Source organism: Anguilla rostrata, chromosome 7, assembly GCF_018555375.3.
Source record: "Anguilla rostrata isolate EN2019 chromosome 7, ASM1855537v3, whole genome shotgun sequence".
Classification (NCBI taxonomy): domain Eukaryota; kingdom Metazoa; phylum Chordata; class Actinopteri; order Anguilliformes; family Anguillidae; genus Anguilla; species Anguilla rostrata.
The window spans coordinates 17510115-17536717 of NC_057939.1; the positions used below are offsets into that span (position 1 = coordinate 17510115).

At 41.3% G+C, this 26603-nt stretch overlaps 3 protein-coding genes across 8 annotated transcripts in view; 1 reads left to right on the plus strand and 2 right to left on the minus strand.

The window, feature by feature from the left end:
- zgc:162331 (uncharacterized protein LOC793007 homolog) overlaps positions 1–17205 on the minus strand; it is a 30200-nt gene extending 12995 nt beyond the window's left edge. Inside the window, exon 1 of the mRNA XM_064343337.1 lies at positions 17021–17205. Within this exon, the coding sequence (XP_064199407.1) occupies positions 17021–17192 (172 nt within the window). The 5' untranslated portion in view covers positions 17193–17205. The remainder of the gene's footprint in view (positions 1–17020) is intronic.
- On the plus strand, positions 1675–24820 carry slc13a4 (solute carrier family 13 member 4). 4 transcript variants are annotated; one of them, XM_064343327.1, is made up of 16 exons: positions 1675–2419; positions 10657–10785; positions 13703–13839; positions 14269–14444; positions 15137–15191; positions 15950–15986; positions 16617–16673; positions 17852–18054; positions 20629–20748; positions 21029–21130; positions 21477–21578; positions 21698–21798; positions 22079–22215; positions 22434–22595; positions 22973–23110; positions 23332–24820. In XM_064343327.1, the coding sequence occupies exons 1-16, from the start codon at positions 2300–2302 to the stop codon at positions 23467–23469; spliced, it is 1914 nt and encodes a 637-aa protein (XP_064199397.1). In that variant the 5' UTR covers positions 1675–2299; the 3' UTR covers positions 23470–24820. The 4 variants fall into 4 exon arrangements, with proteins under 4 accessions (XP_064199397.1, XP_064199398.1, XP_064199400.1 ...); XM_064343328.1 differs by having other exon boundaries at positions 15953–15986; XM_064343330.1 differs by having other exon boundaries at positions 1676–2419; positions 17873–18054.
- Positions 24521–26439, minus strand: LOC135259228 (cytochrome c oxidase assembly factor 6 homolog). Of its 3 annotated transcripts, none has more exons than XM_064343339.1 (3): positions 26284–26439; positions 25830–26004; positions 24521–25295 (listed from the first exon to the last, which is right to left on the minus strand). In XM_064343339.1, exons 2-3 carry the CDS (start codon positions 25971–25973, stop codon positions 25200–25202), a joined length of 240 nt encoding a protein of 79 aa, XP_064199409.1. In that variant the 5' UTR covers positions 25974–26004; positions 26284–26439; the 3' UTR covers positions 24521–25199. The 3 variants fall into 3 exon arrangements, with proteins under 3 accessions (XP_064199409.1, XP_064199410.1, XP_064199411.1); XM_064343340.1 differs by having other exon boundaries at positions 26178–26409; XM_064343341.1 differs by lacking the exon at positions 26284–26439 and adding an exon at positions 26089–26107.
- Positions 26440–26603: the final 164 nt, after the last annotated feature.

Consider the following 26603-nt stretch of genomic DNA (forward strand, 5'->3'; position numbering starts at 1 on the left):
GTTTACTTATGTCGTTCAGTGTCTTCAGAAGTAGCACTCTCTCACTCTCTCACTCTATCCAGTTTTCATGGAGCACCCACTGGTACATCGCTATATTTGGATTTTCAATATCACAGTTCAAACCCTATTAAGATTTTATGGTTTAGGGGAAGTTAGGCAACAAAGAGTGTTTATGTAATGTTCTTAGCCCATTACTCTCCCCTTTTCCCCAAGATGATATCACCTAGGCAGAGGGGAAAGGTTTGGTGACAATCTCCACGTAGGAAAACAAAGATATGGACCCTTTGGTCAGGTCATACACAGACCAGCAGGGGGCTGACAATGAACATGACTATTTGACTTATGCTGCTCATTTCTACCGATAACCCTGTTTAAAGCAAACAATTCATATCAAGATAAAAGCAGTAACCAATACCGAGTGACTATTTTTATGCAGTAAGATCAAAGAAATGTCTATAGTTCCTCTGATTATGTCTACATTACTGGAGGTACATGTAGTCTTTTTGAATCTCCCCTTTCATTAATATTCCTTCCCCTCCACACCCAAAAACACACACGCACACACGTGTACACACACACACACACACACACACAGAAACACAGGAACAGGGCCATTTCCCAGATTAATGGTAGCTGTTTCAAAAGTAAATGGCAAGGAATTAAGCCAGTTTACACAACAATTGCAAGAAAATTTCTGAAAAATGAACTTCTTGTTCTCTGAATCAATCTGCACGGTAGCTTGTGACATTGCTTTACTGTTCAAGGTTTTCTTTAAACTATCAAATTATGTAATTTGTATTTATTTGTATATTTTATTCCACCCCACACACAGAGCCTAGCCAAGCTTCGGATAAATTCTGTTTCCCGAGAGCCCTCTATGGCAGTATACTGCCATTGCAATCTAGACATTTCCGTGAGTGATTCTGATGCAAATCAGTTAATATCCCATCAGTTCCCTTTAGACATTTAAAAAAGAAATTCAACTATTATGAAATGTACTAACATTTTATATATATATATATATATATATATATATATATATATATATACTGTACAATAAAAAGTTGTAAAACTGTATTTACTCAATTTCTACAATGGGTAAAACGGCATTTCACATTGATAAGAACACACAGACGCCGAATTACACTTTTCAGTGCGTTTTCAAGAAATAACAATTATTACGTCAATTATCTGACTTGAATATGACACTTGAATATGATTTTATTTAATTACAATATGAAGTCTTGGTTCCAGCGTTTTTTTATTAGTCCACTAGATGGCGGGTCCCGACCATGATCATAGCTTTTTGACAGAACAAAATTTTTGCTAAGGCCAAAATGTATGTTGATACCCTTATTTGTAACATTCTCGTGATGTTACAGTATTGCTACAGCAAGACGGTACTATTCATTAATTTGAATAACTAACGATAACGTATATTACTCACCAAGCAATTTTGGCACCCCATCATTAAACCGTACATTGTGATGTGAATATTCCAAAGGTTAAAATTGAGCCGCCTTCAAACTTTTTGAGTCAGTCACATTTCATACTTCCGAAGAATGATTGGACCATAAATCTGTACCCACAACTACTGTACCCTGATTGGTCATGGAATAAATGGAGGGGGGAATTACAAAAGATTACCTATTTAGTCAACATTCTTCAAGGTTCATAAATTCTAAGTACAACCTGGGGAGGCTTATTTTACCACCAAAGCGGTAGTTCAACACCATTCTGGCGCACAAACGTAGAAATATTGATTGTATTATATTATTGCATGAATACGCACTAAACAGGCTGAGTGATAGATAAGGAACCAAAAGGAAAATAATTAATCATCTACTTGTATCTAGTTTGTCAATAAGGGAGACCTCTGAGAAGTTAAAAAGGAGAGGGTAATCGGAGATTTAGACGGAGTAAAGGGGCCAACGGCCAGGCAACGGTGGGAACATATACAGCATACCTAGGATATATACAGAACCAAAGAAGACAAAAGAAAGCTATTACACTGCACATTAAATGCAATTTTTATACCAAATATAATACAAAGGCGACGAGAAAATAATCAATGACAAATGCATTTTTGGAGTTAGAAAGAAAGTGAGGGAATATTCATAAAGGGAAACAGTATATCTTCCGAAAAAACAACCATATGATTGAATAAATTAAAACAAAATTCCCATTTGCACACAGAAAGAACAACAGAGGGAAAAAAACAAAACTTTTCACGACAGTCGGTACCTAGCGACATTAGGACTGAACGATTTGGCTAGGAGAAATAAAGGAGGGCAAGTCGATGTGGCTGAAATCCGACAGGATGGACGTGTTGGGGAAAGTATGGACGGCGCGGAAACTGATTTTGGTCGTCCTTATCCCACTGTCCCTACTCCCACTACCACTTATCCACCCGACCAGTGTAAGTAACTCGTCTGAATTTGCTCCGGTTTTGCCATGTGTCTGTCACGCTCTTTCCACTGCGCATTGACAGTCAAATGAATCGACTGTCCTACTGTCCATCAGATTGCCGTATTCGGGAGTCTTAAGTGTCATGATGTTTAACCGACTAACTGTTTTGTTCGTTTCATTCTGGGTAAAAAAATATTATTCATATGATTAGTCAGATTAAGTAGGTGAAATATCTCATGAAAACTTACAGATACAGACCCTCTTACAAACCTGTAACTGATGTTTTGTACATAGACATGTGCTATATTGTGGTTATTGTTGGCTATGTCTTAATTCGCCTTAAATTTACAAGTTCTACTCATCCAACGGAAATACAGCAGCGCATTTAGAATATATCATGTGTTTTCAGTTCCTTAACATTTAATATAACTTGCAAGGTGTAAAAATATATAAATAAATAACTTGCAAGTGTTCAAACAGTGCACTGATCTTTTTTTAATTTTCTGTTATAATTATTCTATTTAAGTAAAACAAGTGTAGACGAACAGTATGAAGTTTATCTAAAGCAGGAAATAATTAGTGGGGGCTTTCTCACTACCTACCGTGCTAAAAAGTTCTTCTGCCAGCCTAATAATTAGTGGAGACATGTAGACAGGGTGTCGCCTTAGTGCTGTTCTGAACGTTTGCTCCCATGTTCTCATTGGTATCATGTAAAACAACGGCGCAGTAGATTTAGGATGCATGTAGCAAATTGGTTGGGGTCCATTTAGTACTGTAAGGCTCTTCAGCTAGCTGCGACCTTTCCACATAGCGCGGCAAGTTCTCCTCCGAAACTACGCACATTTCCAAAGACTTGTTCGGTGATCAATACATCAAGGGAAACTGGTGATAATGAGATTAACTCTGGCCTCTTTAGATCAGCTGAGCCTTTGGGGAATTTGCTTATTTTAAAAAAATTTTACCAGAAAAAAGTAATTGTTTGCCGGTTACTTTTTCTGAAGATATGCTATACTAAACTCGCAAGTTTTTCTACATCATCAAAATGACTTCATGTTGGCAAATATTGATAAAACTGGTTTAAAATGGATATTAAAAATGTTTGGAAACGTCCCCTGGCGAAACATAGCCTATATATCATATTTGATCCCACATTTGGCTTTCACCAAGGACACTGAAAACCATGCAGGAATGAGCTAACAGTTTAAAGTTGTGTAGCCAAGCACACCGAAATGAACGACCATCTAATTAGAAGAACGATTACTAGCAGCGTTATAGGTTAGCAGGGTAGCATCATCGGAACTGGGCTTGCCTCTCTGAGGTTGTAGTATCAGCTGCCACGAGGGGTTGGCTACTGCTGTTGTAGGCCTACGTAAGCAATGTACTTGAATTGTTTCAGTAAATATCCAGCTCTATATGTGGGCTTGATTGTAGAAGAATGTAAAATACTCTGGATTAGAGCATCTGCAAAATACCTGAAATCTAAAGGTAATAAGGGCTAGTGTACAGTATATTATTTGGCCTGACAAGGTTTTACACCTCTACATATAGCAAGCTTTCACTTGAAATGCTTTTGCTGAATCTCGACGTAAACCCAAAACTGTGGATGAACACCGCAAACTGGTTCGGTATGTTTTCCTGTCTAATGCTACTGAGGGTGTCTCAGGCTTACTCAGATTTTACAGGTAGGTTGACATTATATGCATCTTGCGCTGTGCTGTGACTTCATTGGGAATGTTCCTGACATTCCTTGATTACATTGTGAGCAATTAATGGTTCTGACCCCCGAGATCCCCGAGATTACCTTTGTGCTTTTGTTTTTATGCTGTCCGTTATATAACCAATCCCTTCATTAAAAGTGGAATTTGCCTTTTAATTAAATATAATCCTCTGACTCTTAAGAGGCCAAAAGCTAAGGTTTAGGTTCAGACTACTTGGGCATGCTTGGATATGCTCTGCTGGGTATGTCAACACTTGAACTGAATGGGTGTTAAAAGCATTATCTGAGTCTCATCCTCTAATATATCCCGTTGTGCTTGTAATTTGCTGCCAAGTGTGTACGGGAATTCTCTTTACAGCTACTAAATATATTAACGGTAATAGTACTTACATTCTCCTCCCCCTGCCCGCACAACCTTCTGAACTGTTGGCCACTCTGCAAGCATTTGCAGGTTTTTTTTTTAAAATAAGTAGAAGAGATTTAAATACGTCTGTATTGTTGCTTCACATTTCATGACTTGGGTGGTAGTCTGGTGACTCTATTTGTGTTATAACCCTTATCGGATCCTCTTGCCGCTTTAGTGCAAACATCTGTAATTTGTACTGGCAAGAGGAGTGCAAATAAGCAAAAATTAATCACAACAGCAGTTTTCTTCAACTCAAATTCAAAGCAATGCCTAAACCAAACATTATGTTCTACTCTGGGTTACTCTGGTAAACTCTAGCATCCAGAAATGTAAAGGACATAAAAAAATCTCACTTCTGCAGTTGAATATAAAATGATATATGTGTTTGTTCGCTTCTGATGACTTTGCAATAAGTCATTTGATGAAATAATGATTAAAATCAATTCACTCATTGTAAAATCTCACCATCTATCTTTAGATCAGGGATATTACAAGTTCGAAGTCTTCACAGTGCATTTATAATTGTTCTAAAGCTACATGTGTAGTGAAGTGTAAAAAGCTATATCCAAATATACTGTATATAATATACTGATATGATTTTAGTCAATAACCTTTGAAAAATAAAACGCTGACCTCCCCCTTTGGAATGCATGTTGATTTTCCTTTATAATACAATCTTATCCAAGGATATTCTTATCCTAGGATAGCATTTACCCATATTCAGAGATTCCTATGGTTTGAGCAAGATGAGCATTCAATTGACTGTAGGCAACGGTAATCTTTATTCTAATATATTGGCATCATTATGCTTTGTTTCCAGTTAAGTTTTTTTTTTCTGTTTCTATAATATTAATGGTTTATATATTATATCTCCATTGCAAGGTGCTGACTTCTTTACCTTTTTTATTGTCGTTGTTTTTCTAATGCTTCAGCATCCTTTACTTAAACATTATGTAATGCTTCTTGAGTATTGTCATTCACTGTTGGGAAATCAGTAGTATTTTCCCCAAGAACCTTTCAGATAAGTTTTTGTTTATTAGATGTGTAATCTCCTGTCTGTTGCACTATAGGAACATGTTCTGGGGTCTTTTTTCATTCTAGTTTACTTTTTTGGGAACCCATTTATTGCAGCCCCCAATTCCTTTTAAGAACTGTATATTTATATAAGGGGTAATTTAATTTATCTCCAAGTTCCTTTTTATATACTTCAAGTTCCTTCTTTTTATAAAATGTTGGAAATTTGGATTAACCAGGTCAGATTTTGGAGAGATCCGCAGATGACGTGAAGAGAAGGACTTCACATCCTCTGGCAAACAGCCCATGCCTCACGCCGCTGATTTCCACACTGTGGGCTGTGACCCACTGGCTGGTAGTGAGAGGAGCTGAATTGGGCTGAATGTCATGCATGAGAGAAATGAACTTACACAATACACAATGCGGCGATATTGAGACCAGCCAAATTAAACATGCCGCAGTGTACGTGCAGTGTGTATTTCAAAATTGCAGTATAGTTTCATCGTGCGGGGTGCTGTACAATATTCCAACTCCTTAATAAGGCCTGGACCACAGAAAATGTATTCATTTATTACTGTAAGTGTGTCATGCGCTGTCTCTCTGAAGGAGAACATGCCATGCATGGACTTCCTTTTCCAATTTAGCATGCTGTGAAACCAGAGTGCAGCGCTTGCGTCAGTCCCTTCAAAGCCAACAGGTGAATTTTGGCTCGGACTCTGAAACATTCTTGGGTATTACGATGAGTCCTGCCTGCAATCAGAAGTCACGCTTTGAATTGTATGCCAGTACATTCCTAATAAAAAAAGTTGGTGTGCTACAGGACTGTTAAATGGATAACCTCTATGCTTCCTGAGTGGAATCAAACTGCTAACAACATTAACTTTTGATCCATATATTTTAACCCCAAATATATATTTCCATTATTAGACTGAAAACAGGCAGCACGTGCATCATAATGGAGGGAATAGTGAAACTGGCAACCCAGGGTCCCAAGATGGGGGTGGGAGGCTGGGGGGGGGGGGGGGTCTCAAAGGGCCTGGACTAAAAAGTTTGCTTTGGGAAGAGGGCTCACAGACACTGCATTTGCACAGGCCCCAGAGTTTTGTGCTACACCCCCGTCAGGTAGCACGTCACCAAGATTTGTGCTCAGAAAAAGCCTGTGGGACTGAACGTACTGCAGGATTCATTCTTTACTGCACTTAGAAATGCACAGTAAACCATAGCAGTCTAGGCAAATTCCATTTTATATTCCAAATTGACTGCAGTTTAGGTATGCTGGCCTAAAAGACTGCCCATGGATCAGCCTCATGTTTGAAACTCATGTTAGAAATTTGAAACCACATCAGGTCAGGTCAGGTTCATGCTGCTTTTCCTGGCCTTGATATTATTTGCAGCCTCTGACCACAGAAGATAGATAACTGATAATTATCCAGAAACAGTTTTTGTTTGATTTACATCAGGAAGCTTGCCATTTTAAGCATAAATCGCCAAAGAGCAGCTATTTCCTATTTAGTTATATTGCATCTAATGCTGTTGGCTTCATTGCTACACAGAGGTCAGATATATAAAAAAGCAATAAGTTAAAACTCATAACAGATGATTTCATGTGAAATGCAGAGGTGACGCTGTCACAGATGCAGAGCAAACTGAGAAGGGGTCAGCTACTAATGCATGATGACTATTTGAATTTCCATGTTTTCCATGTATTCATAAAGCATCTGAAAGGCATGGGACTAACACGCTTGTGTTGACTCTGGGTGTGAGTCATGCAGGGTGACGCACCACTGGCCATAGCCTTGCCCCGTGTGGGATGGCAGGGCTTCAGTTGGCAGGATATCCCTTGTTCCATTGTTTTTTTTTTCACTATCGATGCCGCTTAGCTGGTGGACTGCATTATGCAAAAGAGGTGGTTAGTTTACCACATATATTTATATTTTAGAAAATGCACATGTAGGTTGGAGATTGCGTTGATGGGATTCGCATACAATTTTTGAATGGGAATTCTATTGGAGTAGAAATAAATATGTTCAGGGTTATAATCACATGAAAAATAGAATCACATCATAAATCACATTGAAGATAACTTCTCAACCAAAGGGTCATTTTCAAACTTCCTGGGCCAGAGGTTGAAATAATTAAATCATTCTTTGGACCATTTGTGAAATTTCTCAATTTTTCACCTGCTAACTGGATATTGGATGCATATAACTAATTAACCATGCTGGTTAATATATTTTTATAGCTATCTAGCTATGTTGCCTAGACTTAGCTTGTTTCAGAGAACATTTGGCTATAGTTATGTTTATTTATTTTAATATTGATAGTAGTGCACCAGTTCATCACCAATTCTCATTCCAGAAAAACAAGATTAAGGTTCAGTTATACACTTCTTATACCCCTGATATTTTAAGATATGAGCTTAAAGCCTGCTTTCTTTTTCTATGTGAAGTGACAGCAGTTATCTCTATATATTCTCTAAAGTCACATGCATTCATCCAGTGCATGTATGTAGGCTGGTTTTTGTTTTGGCAGGGAAAACATTTAGCAGATTACTTTCAGAGGTAGCCCCTGACTGGCCAGAGCTTTTATTATAGATTTTGGAACCCCTGGTTGAACTGCACGTGATTCACACAGAGCAAGCAAATAGCCTGTACTGTACGAAGTTTTAAACGTGTTACTCTTCCCACTAGTACACAGGGGGTATGTTTTCCAGTGAATGACCTCGGGTGTCCTTTAGAAAGAAAACAGTGTACAATAAACCCCACGTGCCTTCTTCATTAAGAGACCAACTCCAAGAGAGCAAAACCCCCTGAAACACCATGTGCCACTCACCAGATAATCTGCTGCGTGTTATATTAAGTGCATTCACTCCAGTTAATCTGCCTTAAATTATACTGTATTCAGGCCAATCACTCCACAGTTGGCCACATTTGAAAGTGTACAAAATTAAAAAATGTTTAACAGGAACAATGAAATGTTGGAAAATAATGAGAGGTGCTGTGTAAAGGAGTGATGGTAGTCTGCTGTGGGGTTTTAGAGAATGGGAGGGGGGGGGGGTGCCCTGGCCATTTGGTGTTCAGGGCTAGGCATGCTTCTATGGGTACATATTATTACTTCTGATAATTATTCATTAGCTGAATCTGTCCATTAGCATTTCCTCTCTGTGATTCTTCTGGACCAATGGAGATGGCGTCCTTTGTGGAACAGATAGTGGTGACTCCTGGACTTGGATTCCTTCTGTAATACAGAAACCAGAGGGGTCTGTTTGTTTCTCTGCATGATCCTCTGGCTCTGGCCCTCAACAAAAATGTTCATGCATGTGTCACTGTGGTTCTGATGTTCTGTTTAGCTTGGGGACGTAGAATGGAAGTGGTATGATCACTGTAATGTTTGAATGTGAAGGTGTTATTATGTTGTTCAGGGACTGTAACTGAGCATAAAACAATTCCTGTCCTGCTGATTTACGCACAAGGAGTTTAGTCATAAAATCCGGTTTCAGGCAGATTTCAGGCCCTGATCCTCTAAAGATCCGATTTTCTTCAGACTGAGCAATGTTCGTTTCCTTTCCTTTCTACGCTTCTGTCTTGTATTGTACAGCTGGACGTGATGTGAGATTTCAGGTTTCTTAATAACAAGAACATCTGCAAGGTTTTGTATTTCATTTTTCTGTTTTGATTTATGTAAACCCAGCTGATCTTTTTTGTTGTTTCCCAATTATAAGGAGAGCAGATGCTTTATTCTTAAGCTGTTATGCAACTCCAAAAGCCAGATGATTGAAGCGATATAATTCACTTGACTAGTGCATTGTACCAGAAGGAGCCCATGCTAGGGGTCACACTTCTGTCTACTGTGTGCAGCCACGAGCAACCTGTAGAGCTGGTCGCAAAATTACACAGGCACACCACAGATATACTGTTACATACACTGTAGGTATACAACAGATATACTGCAACATACACTGTAGGTATACAGCAGGTATACTGTTACATACACTGTAGGTATACAGCAGGTATACAGTTACATACACTGTAGGTATACAGCAGGTATACAGTTACATACACTGTAGGTATACAGCAGGTATATGGTTACATACACTGTAGGTATACAGCAGGTATACGGTTACATACACTGTAGGTATACAGCAGATATACTGTAACATACACTGTAGGTATACAGCAGGTATACGGTTACACACACTGTAGGTATACAGCAGATATACTGTTACACAGGCATGCAGCACATATACTGTTACATACACTGTAGGTATACAACAGATATACTGTAACATACACTGTAGGTATACAACAGATATACTGTTACATACACTGTAGGTATACAGCAGATATACTGTTACATACACTGTAGGTATACAGCAGGTATACTGTTACACAGGCATGCAGCACATATACTGTTACATACACTGTAGGTATACAACAGATATACTGTAACATACACTGTAGGTATACAGCAGGTATACTGTTACACAGGCACACAGCACATATACTGTTACATACACTGTAGGTATACAACAGATAAACTGTTACATACACTGTAGGTATACAGCAGGTATACGGTTACATACACTGTAGGTATACAGCAGGTATACGGTTACATACACTGTAGGTATACAGCAGATATACTGTTACACACACTGTAGGTATACAACAGATATACTGTTACATACACTGTAGGTATACAGCAGATATACTGTTACATACACTGTAGGTATACAGCAGGTATACTGTTACACAGGCATGCAGCACATATACTGTTACATACACTGTAGGTATACAACAGATATACTGTAACATACACTGTAGGTATACAGCAGGTATACTGTTACACAGGCACACAGCACATATACTGTTACATACACTGTAGGTATACAACAGATAAACTGTTACATACACTGTAGGTATACAGCAGGTATACCGTTACACAGGCACGCAGTTGATACACTGTTACACGGGTGCTCAGTGGGTAAACCGTTACACAGGCCCATGATGGATACTGTATTATGCAGGCCCGTGACAGATACTCTATGATGCAGGCCCACAGTAGATACGCTGTTGCACTCACACTCTATGGTGCTGTTTGTCACCCCCTGCAGGAGGCATCCTGTGCATATGTGCTTATAGTGACCGCAGTGTACTGGGTGTCGGAGGCTGTGCCCCTGGGTGCTGCGGCTTTGGTCCCGGCGTTCCTGTATCCGCTGTTCGGGGTTCTCAAGTCAAGTGAGGTAAGCTAACGTTTCACACGTAGCATGCTATAATATGAGCTGCATATTGCAGTTTTGTAATAAATGCGAATATTTTGGAGAAATTGGAATGTAGAGGCAGCAAATAATGTTTAGAATGTTTTGGCATTTAATTGAGCAACCATTATCAAACACTTATAAAAGCCACTGTTTTGTGTCATTCGTTTTCAGGTCATGATTTTACTGTGCTCTTTTATGCTAATTCCCATGACATACTATTGGGCTCTTACATGTGATTTACTGGCCGATTTAGGTCCTTTTTCAGGCCACTGAGCTCCTTCGCCCTAAATTCATGAGGAGGAGATTACCTTCCAGTGCAGTAGTGTGTGCGGGTTCAAAAATGATATACTATATGACCAAAAGTATCTGGACACCCCTTGATCTGGGGCTGTTTCATGGTTATAGCAGCAACTCCATATTATTGGCCATAATTTTGGATGAGATGTCGGATGTCAGGTGTCCACTTACTTTTGTGGACAGTGTAGGTGTAACACTTGAGATCAGTATTGAAAACACAGGAGGAGAATAGGCTATATTCTTGATTTTAAATAAAAAAGGCAGTCATAAGAAGAATATTTATCATGGCCAATTGAATTGAAAAAAACACTGTCGCTTAATTGGTATAATGCTTTAAGTATAAAGATCACAAATATGCGATTAGAATGTTATTAACTGAACATTCTAATGTTGATGTAACAATCATTACTGGTACCTGAAAGCTAGAGTTCTAGAACACTGAAATATTCCAACAAAAAAAACCTACTCTTCAAAGGGTTAAGAGAAAACTTTAGGTATTAGGAATAAGCAATCTCATACAATCTAAATAGAGCAGTAAAGTAGAGTGTGTGTGTATGTGTGTGTTTGTACATGTGTTAAAGTAACACGTGTCTTTCTGTTGAATGCGAGTATGAAACAGTATGCGTGAGATTTCGTTTTGTGTGTGATTTTGTGTTGTGTATGTTGTGAAAGTTAGGCTTATTTGTTTAGGCATGGGTGTCCATGTGTTTTCATTATGCATTGGATCCCAGACACTATGCTGACAATGGATGTATTAAGTCACATGGGGCCAAGGATCATTTGTAGGTCAGACAGGGATTTTATGGATCTCTAGCACTGTTGCTGTTTCTATGAATTTGTTTTTAAAGGCTTGCACTCTATGTATGCTGTAGCACAGTTCACTGGGGGTTGATACATCATGCTCAAACCCTGTTACCCTAACAAACCGCTCCATGTATGTGAGACATGGAGTCTGTCTCACATGTGCGTATGTTCGGGAGTGTCCGTCACGTTTGTGTATGTGAGAGGGTGTGTGTCTGTCAGGTAAATGTATGTGCACGTATTTGAGAGAGTGTGTTTCTGTCAGGTGTTTATACCTGAGAGACTGAGTTCATATCTTGTCAGGTGCACATAAGTGCTACTGGCCATCCCTTAGCTCACCAGATTCTGGAGCATGCACACCTTTTACTGCTACCTCAATATTTCAGGCTACAGATCTGTGCCTTATCCATGACAAGGATAATATCCGTTTTGGAACACTACCTTGCTTTTGAATGTATTCCAGATTCCACTTGTAATATGTTTTTGGTATGCACGTACATTTACTAGAAAGCGTACCGCTAACATTTCGAAAAACAACAAGCTCAAAACCAAGCAACCGCTTTTGCTTTCAAAAAGTCGTGCTAGGTCATTCCGTTGTTTTGGGTTTAAAAAAACCTTTGGCCTATGCCAAAGGGTTGGAGGCCATAAATTACATTCCCTAAAATGCCTCTGGTCTAATGGGTATTGCACACACAGTGCATGACAATGACTAAACTGGGCTTCAAGCTGCCAGCCACCCCTCTTACCTGGACTCATTCACTTGATATTTTTGCACTCATATTAGAAATAGTTGAAATATCTTACATAAAGAACACTGAGAGTTGCTAACCATGCCAGCGTCTAGAGGCATCTTGGCACAAGTTTCCATCCACTTTTCCCTCATCATCTGTCTGCTGAACAGCACGTTTTGTACCAGTTTATGGGAAAGGGGAGTTGAATTGTATTGGAAGGGATAGATAATAATAATAATAAATGAACTCATCCCGAATCTTTAAATGAAATGTATAGACATATGAGGAAAAAACTACTCCACTGAACCTCCTTTACAGAGCGCCCCATTGCTGTAAGCTTTACATAATGACGTTTTGTAAATAGAGTAGCGCAAATACCCTGCACGCTGTTACGCTTATTGTGGAATGTTTATACCATGCTTTCCACACCTTTATGTCTGATGGCTTTAATTCTTTAAAACCGGTTCCTGTTATATCCTCGTGAGTCTGGCACAAATGTGGAGCAGCTCGGTTCACACCAACTGCCAGTGGATTACACGGCTGGACTCATTTTCAATCACATGGCCTGGTTCCTGAACTTCAGGAAGCGATAAAGCTTGTATTCGTTATCCAACTGATTTGTATGAATACAATGGGCTTTGAATATTACTATTCAGCAGCACCCAAGTGCCTTCTGTGTAATCTGTAAGCAAGAGATAAAAGAAGAAAAAAAACACAAAGGTCATTCTCCTATTTCCATCCAATTTGGATGCGAGGAGACACGGAAATACAGTAGGTCACATGAGACCTCTGAGCGTATCCACAAACCAGAACACTGTCTTTACGAGATGAGTCACACAGCAGCCCCACAAGTTCATACTTTAATAAGGGGGTCAATTCAGACCCTCCTCCTAAACTGAGGGTATTTTGGGGGGAGATTAAGTGATAAAAACCAAAACAAAAATACTGTGGAAACCTGGACAAGGTGCCAAAGTTGCTTAAATATATGAGGGTACAGTATCAAACTGCTATGGTTGTGTAAATACTTAACTTCAAGTGCCCTATGTACTAACCAGCTGTCTGTGCATTAGGTGGCTGCGGAGTACTGCAAAGACACCACGCTGCTGCTGATTGGTGTGATCTGTCTGGCTGCCTCCATCGAGAAATGGAACCTTCACAAACGGATCGCCCTGCGTATGGTCATGATTGCTGGCGCAAAGCCTGGCATGTCAGTATCACCTGAATGCAGACACACACACACACACACACACACAGACACACAGACACACAAACAGACACACAGACACAGAGATACACAAAGACACAGACAGCAACTGCATGTTCTTACCTAATGTGTGCTCCTGAGCAGTTCACTTTGGTCACAAGAGCACAGGGAGGATTCTAGAGAGCTGAAAGTTTGCTAATTAAAAACACATTTTGATGGTGCCACTATAGCTTAGGTGGACTGCGCAGTTGAGCCTCAGTGACCCTTGCATGGTTTGCAGGTCGCACAGCGGCAACTACTAGTAATTCAAAATTTCAAATGCGTCACATACCGTATATAAAACAACTATAAATACCTACATTATTACATGATGTATCTGGTGTATCTTATGAATGGTTACTCCTTCTCATGGGGGGGTCCTGTGTCTGTCAGGCTGGTGCTGGGGTTTATGTGCTGCACCGTGTTCCTGTCCATGTGGCTGAGTAACACGTCCACCACTGCCATGGTGATGCCCATCGCCGAGGCAGTCCTGCAGCAGCTCATCAGCACTGGCGTGGCCGACGCCCAGGAGGACTCCGACACCATTGAGGCCCCCGACGACGACAGTGGTAGGGGTGCCCCCATCACTGCCTGCACACAAATACTTTGTCACTGTGCAACACCTCAGCAGACCAGGGCCCAAGTCCACTTACTACTTACTTCAAGCTTCATTGTCCTCATGGAGGCAATTTGTTTAGCAGCTTACAAAAGATGCAATAAAACAGTCAACATCTCTCCTTAACCATGACTGACTATAAAACACAAGTGCTTCTTTACTTCGCTGACACGGTTTGGCAAAGTTCAATGAATGCGGAGTGAACTCACAAAGCTGTTTACGAAGAAAAAAGGCTCTAAGTTAAGAAAAGTTGAGAAACATTAAGTTAAGAAAAAATGAAAAAAGTTAAGGTGAATCCAGGCCCTTGTCTTATAGGCTCAGTTTGATTGTAATACTGGAACAAAACCGAAGTAGTTATGTAAACACAAATGGTTATGCAATGGGCAACGTCATGATCAGTTTATCGCTGTTTGTTGCTCGTTCAAATATTTTCGTGTGTTGACATTTGAATGCATGATAGACCACATTCTCGCAAAGTTGCCAGCGAGAAGCACATTCCATAAAAGGAATTGATCGTAGGTCACAAAGTCACATCACAGGTCACAAACAAGAGACCTGCTGCCGTTAGCCAGAAGAACTTAAATAAACATCATGTTGCCATCATTATGACAGTTATGAAAATGACAGTGGAATTCTTCTTTTCAGACAAAGAGGAGAATCTGGACAAGAACCAGCTTGAGCTGCTGTATCGTAGACAAAGGTACAACAGCAATCTCGGTATCGTGGCAGTCTTACAAAAATCTAGCAGTCACTCTGTCACGGTCACTCTGATGCAGTGGTCCTTAACCCTGGGTCTGGAGAGTCACAGGATCAGCAAGTTTGTTGAAAATAATTCAGGGTCAAGGAACCAGGTGAAATTAGTTAATAGATTGACAAAGGAATTTTTTTGCAGTTAAGTTCTAAGTAACAATGAAAACTATCAGAGCTTGTGGATCTACAGGACCTGGGTTGAAGACCAATGCAATAATACCATTTTATTTAAGTTGACTCATTTAGTTCCATAACTTGTCAATGTCACCACATCATTGATAGGCAATCCAGATAACTTCCCAGCAATTCATTTTTGTCCTCCATTGGGTACATGAGCCTCTGGTCTTAATCTCAAGAACCCTATATTCTACGATGTTACGGCGAACAAACATGGCAAGGGACATTCAATAAAAATAAAATAAAATAATATTTTCATTGCAACTCATTTTTTCAAGACACTTGTATTGTATCAAAACATTTTATAATAAACTTTTGTCTGCCAGTTCTCAGGAGGATATGAGACCCAAAGCACAAGCACACATGCTACACACAAGATTATTAGAAAATTAATTTGTCCAGTTGACTATTTGTCCTGGATTCAATATATCCAGACACAATATAACGTATACACGCGTACAACGTTCATATCCAATTCATGAGTGTCCATTAGATAGGTCTCTAAGTTGTTCTTTCTGTGTTGTGTTTCAGCAGCTGTGGGAAACAGGAGCTCTGCACTCTGTCTGAGGTAAGAGTGGCTATCCTACACACAGGTCTGCTGTACTGTGCACTGATGTTTATCCAGGGATTTTCCTGTGTGGACAGGACTCCCAGCTGTGCTCGGTCGACCAGAGCGTGATTGACGCTGGATCATTAAGCTGACTGTGATGTGGATCATTATGATGACGATGATGATGATGATGCCTAATTGCTTTACAGTGAATATGGGAAACCTGTCGCAGCCACCACTAATATGTAGCACACACCTAGGTAATGCATGGCAGCAATTTTGCGGTCAGATTACCTACCATACATCAGCTAAGCTAAAGAGAGTCAGTTAAACTGGAGCATGATAAGGTGACCAGATTGAGAGAGTCTGGACAAAAGAGATTCCCCCACTCACTGCTATATGGACTGCATTTATATAGCGCTTTTATCCATATAAATAGGGTTTTTCAGTGCCATGGAACCACAGTGAAAAACCCTATTTAACATTCATCCAAATGACAAGCACTCTGTAACAGACCAAAGACTCATTTTTGCAGGCAGAGCCTGTTTGCTACAAGGATCAACTGCAGGGGATGTTCACCTGCCCTCATCTGCATCTAGAAGGCTGAAGCATTTCTCTAAGCAGGTTCTCCTTTCTCTAATCCTCCAGGAGCCTGATCGCCTGACACAGAAACCCAGTCAAGGCCCCAATGGACATCTGCCACAGGTAACATTATCTCCAATTATTTACTCAAAAGCAGTTGAACAACAATGCTTTCTAACAAACATACATTTATTGGAGTTAGTTTATAAATAGCCTACTCAGTTTTGAGCACACATCATAAACCTCATATATCATCTATTGTTATATCAGTACCAGCAAATAACCATAGCTGTCTTTTCTGTCCTCTGTCATTACAAAGAGTTCGATGTGGTTCCAGAGAGCCACTGTGTATAAAACCATGGGGTGTGAGGCACTGCTTAACAAATCACCGACACAGTATATAGATACCAGCAAGAAAAAGGAGAAAATATAAAATATAAGGAAAGATCTTACCCGGCTTGGAGATTTACCTGGTACTTTCCTGGCCAATACCTTTGTATTAGTATGTGCTTGGGGTCTTTTCCTTACAACAGTGTTAACTTCACATATCACCACACCTCTAGTCCCAGACAGGTATTGAGGATGCATGTAGATGCATTTTACCCCAGATCCTTCACAAACTGTATACCATGCCAAACACATTCAAAAAACCATAGGCCTCTCCCCCTCTGTCTTACCTTTATTACTTTACTTCCTGCACCCCACTTCCTCTCAGGGAGCCATTTTGGGAGGGTAACCCCCTTCTTAAAGGGATCAACGCCTGTTTAAAGTTTGCCTGTGTAGTGGTAAATGGATCCGGTCAACACCCTGGTATTGGATGCAGCTATACCTTTCCATGGTTCACAAGGACTCATTTACCCATACAAAGATTATTTGTTATAAGGGGAAATCCACAATAATAAAACATGAAGTATTTAGATGATAACTGTGGCAGTGTCATTCTCTAAACTCAACGAGTACTCACGAAGTAATTCTACATTTAATTATCTGTATTGTTCTAGAACAGTGAATCCCAAACCTCTCATTGAGGACTCCTAGCCAGGTCCAGGTATTTGATGTGTTCCATCTCAAGCACACCTGATGCTTGATTAGGGCTTGATTAGTTGAATCAGGTGTGCGTGAGGTGGAACACATCAAATAACTGGATCTGGCTGGAGATACCTGTTGAGAGGTTTGAGAACCACTGTTCTAGTGTATCAATGTCCAGATGTGTTCCATGTGTTCCATGAGCGTTTCATGTGTGGGCACGGTTTACACGCGGTCATGGCTACTTGTGCAGTTCACCTACTGAAGGATTCCAGCTTCCTTTTCTACCCTCTCAGACAGCAGTCAGCATCCCAGAGCCCCAGAGGCCAGCAAAGAAGAACTCTCCGTACCCCACCAAGAGGGACCACATGATCTGCAAGTGCCTCTCCCTCAGCATCACATACGCGGCCACCATCGGAGGCCTGATAACGATCACTGGCACCTCCACCAACCTCATCTTTGCTGAGCAATTCAACAGGTTAGGAGCCTCACCCACTACAATATGGAACGCAGACACCCTCTTACCTGATTAAAGAGGTAGGACCCTAGCCCGCTGAAGCATGGAACAGAGGGTGTCCTGATTCAGCGGGCAGGACCCTAACATGCTACAAGTTGTCTGCATCTGCAGGCACAGTAACACGAGCTATGATGCAGTTTAACAGGTTTGGCGCTAACTGCTAAGTCATCATTATTAACTGTGTGTATTATCCACAAGAGCAGGAAGGGACAAGGTTCAAGATGAGGAGAAAAAGAAAACGCGAGGACGCGCTCTTTCAAAAGGAAACAAGCAGAGCCCCTTCCTCGGGCGTCACTCTCCTTTCGCCAGAGTGTGACAGATTGCCACAGATGTCACATGAATATTGAGGTTATTTTGCAGCTAAAAGCTCAGATTTCAGTTGAATACACAACCAATAGGTAAAGGCTTAGATTTCATTTGCGCATATTACATGTGGTGAGCAGCAAAATTGCTTTGACCAACAAGCTCCTTTATTGCATTAAGGAACAGGGCACTTTTACGCAGCAGAAAATGTAGGACAAAGGTTGCTGTCTATCTCTCTCCCTGCCTTTCCAAATTCTGACTGCTTAGTCTGTAAACATGGCTTTGTCTGATGCAGCCAGTTGAAAACACCATCTTGCAGGTCAGTGGGTTGGCCTACAATGCTTCTCTGTGGCACTCACAGCAATTCAAGATTTACTGTCTCCAGAGCTAAAACTAGCTTCGGCCAGTTAACCTTAACCTTCTTCGGGGCAACCAGTTGCCTCCATCAGCAACATGCTGTATAAATCAAATAAATGCTGTTCTGGATAGTCTATTTCCTGAGCGTGAACTTGGTAACTAAAAAGAGCTCCTGCGATCTTCCATAAGATGAGAGAAAGATGTATTTATACATAAGTGGAAGTAGATAATAAGTTTTGTATTTTTTAAATAGACTTTGTGTCATCCTCCTTTCAAGCAATCTAAACAGCAGATTCAAAAGTCCAAACTAATTGACAAGATCCGAAAGAACAAAAGCAAAACAAACAAACAAAACAATTTTACCCATCTCAGTATTCCATATTGATTGCACATAGCCTTCACCACCCTGTTTGCAGCTTTTCCCCGGACATCGAGCACACCGCCCCTCCAATACCCTAGAGTTGCAAGCATCTCCAGTTAAGGAGTCAGTTTGTAGTACATGATAGATAGAAAAATAGATAGATGGATAGATAGAATGCAGTTTATCTTACAGTATTAACAAATGCCAAACTCTTTTCGAAAGTTTTCAAGCAAATCAAATACACAGAGTACACAAAAATGTTTTTAAAAAAGAGTTGTGTAGAAGTAGATAATTGTATTTGATGTAAGACTGGTACTGTTTCTTCATCTGAGAATGTGTACAAACAGACGGTCTCCCCTGTTCCTCCACGGCCCCTGGCCTCTTCCCTGCATGGGAAGAAGGGGGTGAACTTAGTGACCCCACAGATGCTGGTCCATGGAGCGCAAAGTTCAGGGGGTTTCCTGGAAACACGGGCCAGAGAGGCATTTCTGGAAAGGGCTGCAGCTGAGTTAAAAGAGACAGCTGTGTTACCCCCAAAATACTCACACCATGGGACCTGAAGCCCTCCGTGCAAATATTTCAGATAATACACACAATTTAGTGCGCATGGGGATTTGTGATCACACATTACCTTTCAGGTCTTTTTTTCTCAACTTTAAATGTTACTGATTCCAAAGGGGGAGTCCACAGCATCTCCTATCTGTCCATTGACTTTGCCCTGGGATTAACCTTTAACTCTCCACTCTCTGCTCAGGGCTGGAGACAGCTCTGTGAGAAGGCAGGGCATCCATTTACTGGCCAGTCTGCTGATCTGTTTTAGCTCATGTCCCTCCCGTGCCCTGCCTGGGTCCTTGTGCTTATCACTGCTACTGTCTCCTTTAGCGCTGATGCAGGCAACAACCCTGTGCTGATCTATGCTCTTTCTGACATTCTTTACCTTTTTGCACCTCTCTAAAACTGTTTTGTTTCTGTGACACATTGAAAGAAAAGATCAATCACTAACACATGAATCGTCACAGATAAGACCCACTGATCCAATTACTGGATTCCAGAGGAAGGCAATCTGACAGTTAAGCTCTTTCTTGCCATCCAGTCCTGATGCTAAAGTGCTATATTCTGGGAGGGAGGGGAGCGTGCTCTCGAGTGGCATTTCCTCTAACGCACATATTCATAGTGATGACATGTCCCATGGTCCTGAATTAAATCCTGGTTGAGCATCACATGGTTGATATCCCATAATATCATCCAGGGAGTGAGGGTTCCCAATGCCAGCCAAGCAAAGATGTAAAGAAAGATTGTTTCGGAGGATGTGCTTTCCTCGTCTTCACTTTTTGGAACAAAGGATGTTGCAGTAGTGGTGAAGGACTAAGATCTGCAGTTGTAATAATGGGAAAAAGTTTTTGAATGCTAAGCAATGTGTCTTGTTCGTTCCATCTTACTTAAATTCATTTTTTCTCTTCCCCCACCACCCCCCTCCCCCCCCCCTTTCACCCGTGCCCTCCTTGGTTTTGCAGCCGCTACCCTGAAGCAAAGGTCATTAACTTTGGCACCTGGTTCATCTTCAGCTTGCCCATCTCCATCATCATGCTGGTGCTCACCTGGGTGTGGCTCCACTGTTTATTCCTGGGCTGCAAGTAAGAACAGTGCACTCTGCTGGGAAAGACCACTCATGCTCTGCTTAGAACAGGAAACAGGACCAAAACAAAGTAAATGTTGTGAAATTCAATACATACACGAGAAAACATTTTACGATTCGCTTTGATCAGGAAACAAGAACAAAACAAATAACATTTTGTGAAATTCAATACACACAAACCACCCATTGGCCACCACAATGGAATTTAACCAACCAATGTGCTCAGTTAGGGAAAAAGTTGATTAGCTTGAAAGTGTCATCACTCCTGTGCACCAAAGTTTCAGAGAGACCTGCTCTCTGAGCAAGAAACGCAAGACCCGGAGGGAGGAGATGTCGGAGAGAAGGATCCAGGAGGAGTACATGAAGCTGGGGCCCATCAGGTAGGCTGTGTGTGTGTGTGTGTGTGGAGGGGGGAGGGGTAGCATAAATGGGAGGTGCATAAGAGCACATTACTGCAGAGGAAACTGGGCCTGGAACCAGAGTTTTTCAGGTTCAAATCCTAGGGTGGCCACTGCAATTGCACTCTTGACTAAAGTACTCCAGGTGTATAATTGAGGAAGATATACTGTGCTGGTGTGGACATAGGATTTACAAAGCTTATATATTATGTAGTACTGTCACATATTGGCAGTCATTACGAAGCACTCAAAGGAAAGACGGTCCTCACTCTACTACTGTATTTGCAGTAGTTTGCACCTTATTCTTTTTCTCTCCCCATGGGAATAGCTACCCTGAGGTGGTGACGGGCATCTTCTTCATCTTGATGACCTTGCTGTGGTTCACCCGGGAACCCGGGTTTGTGCCAGGCTGGACCTCGCTGTTTGAGAAGTAGGTAGCGCTGAGCAGTTGTGGTCTCATTTGCGTACAGCGCTAAGAGAGCTGAGACTGTCGCTGTGGACGTTTTTCTTTGGTACTCAGGGGGCCTCGCTGACTTTGTGTGTTGACAGGAAGGGGTACCGGACCGACGCCACCGTGTCCGTGCTCCTGGGCTTCCTGCTCTTCCTCATCCCCGCCCGCAGGCCCTGGCCATTGGCCTCCACAGACAAAGGTAAATTTCTAAATTTCAGACACATGTACCTGCAGGGTGATCCATTGCCATAGTCCTGGGGGACTTATACACTTTTTTCCACAGTTCAGACCCAGTAGACACAGCTTTGGCCAATCTCACTGTGTTCATCCACACAAAGTAAAACTCAAACATCAAACCTATACACTTTACACAAAGCAAAGAAAAAGACTGTTAAGCAGCAATAGTACTCCCAGAACCTTTTTTTGCTTTGCAATACTGCCCTCTGCTGGTTGAGTAATTAATCTGTGCTCTTTGAAAGCGGATGAGAGCTCAGTGAAACAGCAGGACTCAGACCCTCTCGCCCCCATGATCACATGGAAGGACTTCCAGAAACTGATGCCCTGGGAGATTGTTATCCTGGTGGGTGGGGGTTATGCCCTGGCAGCTGGGTGTAAGGTAAAGTTCCTCATTTTTATATAAGGTCATGTGATTACATATGAGGGAAATGAGCTTTATCTGAGCCTGAACTTCATATGATCTACCTGCTGGATTTTTCTGAATGGCAAAATTTCCCCCCTTCAATTATGCATGTGCTATTTACCACACATCCTTAGAGAAAGATACAACAGTGATGATATTAGACGCGTGACCCCTCCAACCCCCCCCCCCCCCAGGTATCAGGGCTGTCTGTCTGGATTGGGCGACAGCTGGAGCCCATGAGCGGCCTGCCCCCCTGGGCCGTCACCCTGCTGGCCTGTCTGCTCGTGTCCACCGTCACCGAGTTCGCCAGCAACCCGGCCACGCTCACCGTCTTCCTGCCCATCCTATCGACACTGGTAAGAGGCAAGCCGCATGCTGTGGAGGGCTGTAGAGCTTAAAGAGCTGGGGACATCCCCCAAAGACGGCAGGTTTGATTCCGACGGGCTGGAGAAGTGGGCTGCCATTGTGTCCTCAACCAAGTGACAGAGAATTTATTAGAAATGCAAATTAATAAAATGGGCCTGCAGTCATAAATCGTGTTGGACAAGCACTGTCTCCCCCCGCGGGGTAGCCTAGCATAAACACCTCTGCCCTAGATTTACATGTGCCTAATGCAACACGAACAATTGCACAGTGTTGCTGCTGTGCTACAATAACACTGCAAGCTGAGCATGAGGCAGAACCCACTGTGGTCTCTCTTCTGATGTGAGCCCTCCCCCTCTCTGTCTGTCAGTCAGAGACCCTGAAGATTAACCCTCTGCACACCCTCATCCCTTCCACCATGTGCGTGTCCTTCGGGGTCATGCTGCCCGTGGGGAACCCCCCCAACGCCATCGTGTTCAGCTACGGACACGTGCAGATAAGCGACATGGTGAGGCAAACCGCACCGCACTCGAGAGTCAACACATCGTTAACACTGTTAAAACTGCTCTAGCTTACTAAACTGACTGACAGTTAGATGACGTATTAACAGAGAAGAGAATGATATGGTTTCTTCTGGTGGAGAGCAGTTCTACGAGTGCACAGTAGGTAGCCATTGGGTTAGGTGCTGGCCCCTAACCCCCTGTCATTTCTTGTCCTTTCCCTCTGCAGGTGAAGGCAGGTTTTGGGGTCAACTTGATTGGGGTTCTGGTAGTCATGCTGGCTATCATGACATGGGGAGTCCCACTCTTCCAGCTGACAGAGTTTCCAGTCTGGGCAATAACCAGCAATGTCACTAACAGCTTGTAGCCACAAGGGGGCGAGAGCGAGAAGAAACAGACTTTGTAGTGGGAAAGGAAGGAAGTAAAGGAGGAAGATATCGGAAGCCACATCTCCTACAGAAGATTCCAAATTGGATAAGACTCACATCTCCCATCCTCTGAAAAGCTTCACTGCTTAGTCTTCATGTTGACTGGTTGGCCAGGTTTGATGATTGACAGGTTGGGGTTAAGGGTGCAGAGAGTGAGAAACGGTGACCACAGGGGAGGCGAGGAGGGAAAAGAGGAGCTCTGAGAAGTCACTGAGACGTATCTGGATGATGTCGGTGATGGAATGGTTGAGTTAAGTCATTTCCCTTATCTCAGATGGAAATGTACACTGTGATTACCATGGAGGACCTAAGTTTATCCAGTCTCACTTGTAAATTCTAGTTTGTTTCGGGATTAGAGTAGTAGCTTTTACACACACAAGTTAACCCAGTAAATACCTTCTCTTTTAGGATATAGGTTTTTATATTAAAATGTTCCTGTAAGACTGTACAAAGGATCATTATTTGAAAAAAACAAAACATAAAACAATTTAATTGCATTCAATGCACATGTTTTCCTGTCACTCACAGGAAATACACTGGCACATGGCCTGAATTATTATGTTAATTAATTAAAAAGTATATCCAGTTCAAAATACGTGCAGTACGATTTACCAGGACATAAAACAAATGTGTGTGAGCCAAGTGTTTCATTTGAAGAACTGAACAGATGACTAGTAACCATGGGTCAAAGTTACTCAAAATATACAGCATTAATCTGCATATCTCAATGTTACTCTTCAGACAAAATTAATATTTTATACATCTCTGTATTCATAAATTTGTCATATGTGCAACTCTTAGAATAAAGTTGGGAATACGCACAAGCAAAATAATAACAGAGGGAAGGCAAAGTAAACAAAAAACAGTGCCTCTGAAATGTACATAATTACCAACATTGTTTTCCTAATATATTTTTACTCAAATTAACACTAATTATAACCATGTTTGTAATTTTTTGTTGGGCAAAAATAACAGACATAACAGAAAGTATTCAAATGGAATCTTTGATACTGCGCTATTTATTAAGTGAGTCTCACATCATTTTTATTCTCTGCACAGAACTTAAACATATCTGCTAGTTTGAGAATCTGGACACAAACCTATGTTAATACTAAGAAAAACATAGAGAATATAGAATAATGTGCCTTTCATGTTTTTTGTCCATGTATAATGACTTTTTTGAATACTTGAATCACTGACAGTTTAACAATGTTTGTAACACACATTAAACATCCCAGAAGTTACATAAGATACAATAATGACAACTAATAAAAGAACTCAAAAACTAAACCCTTTTGCTTCATTATTTTATTCATTGTCTTAAAATGTCATTCACAAAGTATTTTACTGACTTGTGGCCTGTGTACAACCTCCAAAGTGATTTTCTCTTAAAAAACAGTTCAGGAATGGGCAGACTTTACCTCTCCTCTCAGTGCCACACAGATTCAATTGTTTTTATTTGTGGGCAGAGTTCATCACCTTTTTAACGGTGTGTACTAAAACCACGCAGAAAGGTTCACAAACTACTCAGTCGCCTGTCAGAAGGCACTGGAATTAGACTCTGGCCAATTTAAAAAGAGGCATTCGAGATTCACCTTGTGAACTTCTGATGTGCAAGTGTCTTCTCTCATGTGGTCTTACATCTTCACACAATAAGCAGCAGCAGCAACTATAGTTTCGATGACTGTTCAGAAGACTCGTATCCCTTGGTCTCAATCTTCTCCTTGTACTTTAAGAAGTCTCTTCTTTTGACAAAGTATTTCACCTGCAATTACAAAGGTAAGATTGATTGTCACCTTCCAGCAAGGTGTACTATAAATATGTATGCGGCTTAAAAAGGATATGGTTAAATTGTGGTTATACTGTATACCATTTTAAAAATATTAATTATACCAAACAAATGAATTGATAAATCAAGTACATATATTTATTAATTTAACTTAACACACATATCTGTACGATGCTAAATCAACTCACAGAAAGCAGGCAATGCAGGACCAGAGCTCTAACACGAGCTTTGACGAAGATGTTCAACTGTCCTGAGAAATGCCCCAAGACACAATAAGAAAAGTGGACAGAACGCCAGTGGCAGACCACTGCATGTCAGACCAATGCATGTCAGACCAACTAAGATGAACCACAGCACAACGCTGAACCGTAGGGTCAAAGCGAGGTGAGTGCACAGTACGGATATAAGAGTGGACAGTAGCACAACCTGTCGCGGACATGCGGTCATTACAGCAGTTGGTAGGGGCATATAGGGACACCCTTCACCAACGTTACCAGGAACTGAACTCACCCACTGAGCAGGACAGTTTGCCTCAAAATCTGTGCGGAATTTCTCGCACGCAGTCGCGTCGTCTTGACTGTCATCCAGGCACTTCCAGAACACGTCCCTTGCAGCCCAGCACGCTCGCCTCTGATTAGAATTCGGAGCAGTCATTATCGCCACTATGTGCTCTGTAGCTTCGTCACTGAAAACAACAGAAAACAAAACGGTGTTCACCACCTTTACGGGTTTCCTCGTTAACTATGTCAACAAAGGGTATCCTTCTTACTGTCCACATGCCAAGGCAATACCACGGTCAGTGAACAGGCTTCGATACCTTGAAGATGTCAAGGTGACGCCAGCAGGAAGCTAACTTACCCCTAGCTTCACTAGTAAACTTGCAACCAAGTGCCTAGCTTGCTACATATCCGTGAAAATATTCTCATATATTTAAATAGCAAGTGAAAGTAACCTTAGCTCTTACCTACAAACTATAACTTCTCACCAATAACATGGCATGATCTTACGTAGAAGAAATAATATTTACACAAACATGGCAAATACTCATGGATAGATACCATCGGTCGCTTTAAAATACGTCATAGAAACGATGCAGGAAGTGTTTTCTTTTCCATTATTTAGAAAAGAAAACAGCGGCCCCTGGTGGATGAACTGTACAAAAACTAAACTACGAATAACGGAAAGAAATGAAACCAAACTGCAAAATGTTCGGGAAAATCGAATTATCATCAATCTGAATACGCTGTGTGGTACTTAGATGTCATGTTTTAATTGCTAATAGAA

Coding starts and splice junctions, on each gene's coding strand:
- slc13a4 (XM_064343327.1), top strand. CDS start 2,300: ATGTGGCTGAAATCCGACAGGATGGACGTGTTGGGGAAAGTATGGACG. Junction 15,987..16,616: donor AGCTCTGCACTCTGTCTGAG/GTAAGAGTGGCT, acceptor CTAATCCTCCAG/GAGCCTGATCGCCTGACACA. Junction 23,111..23,331: donor ACGTGCAGATAAGCGACATG/GTGAGGCAAACC, acceptor TTCCCTCTGCAG/GTGAAGGCAGGTTTTGGGGT.
- LOC135259228 (XM_064343339.1), bottom strand. CDS start 25,973: ATGACTGCTCCGAATTCTAATCAGAGGCGAGCGTGCTGGGCTGCAAGG. Junction 25,296..25,829: donor CAAACTGTCCTGCTCAGTGG/GTGAGTTCAGTT, acceptor TTGTAATTGCAG/GTGAAATACTTTGTCAAAAG.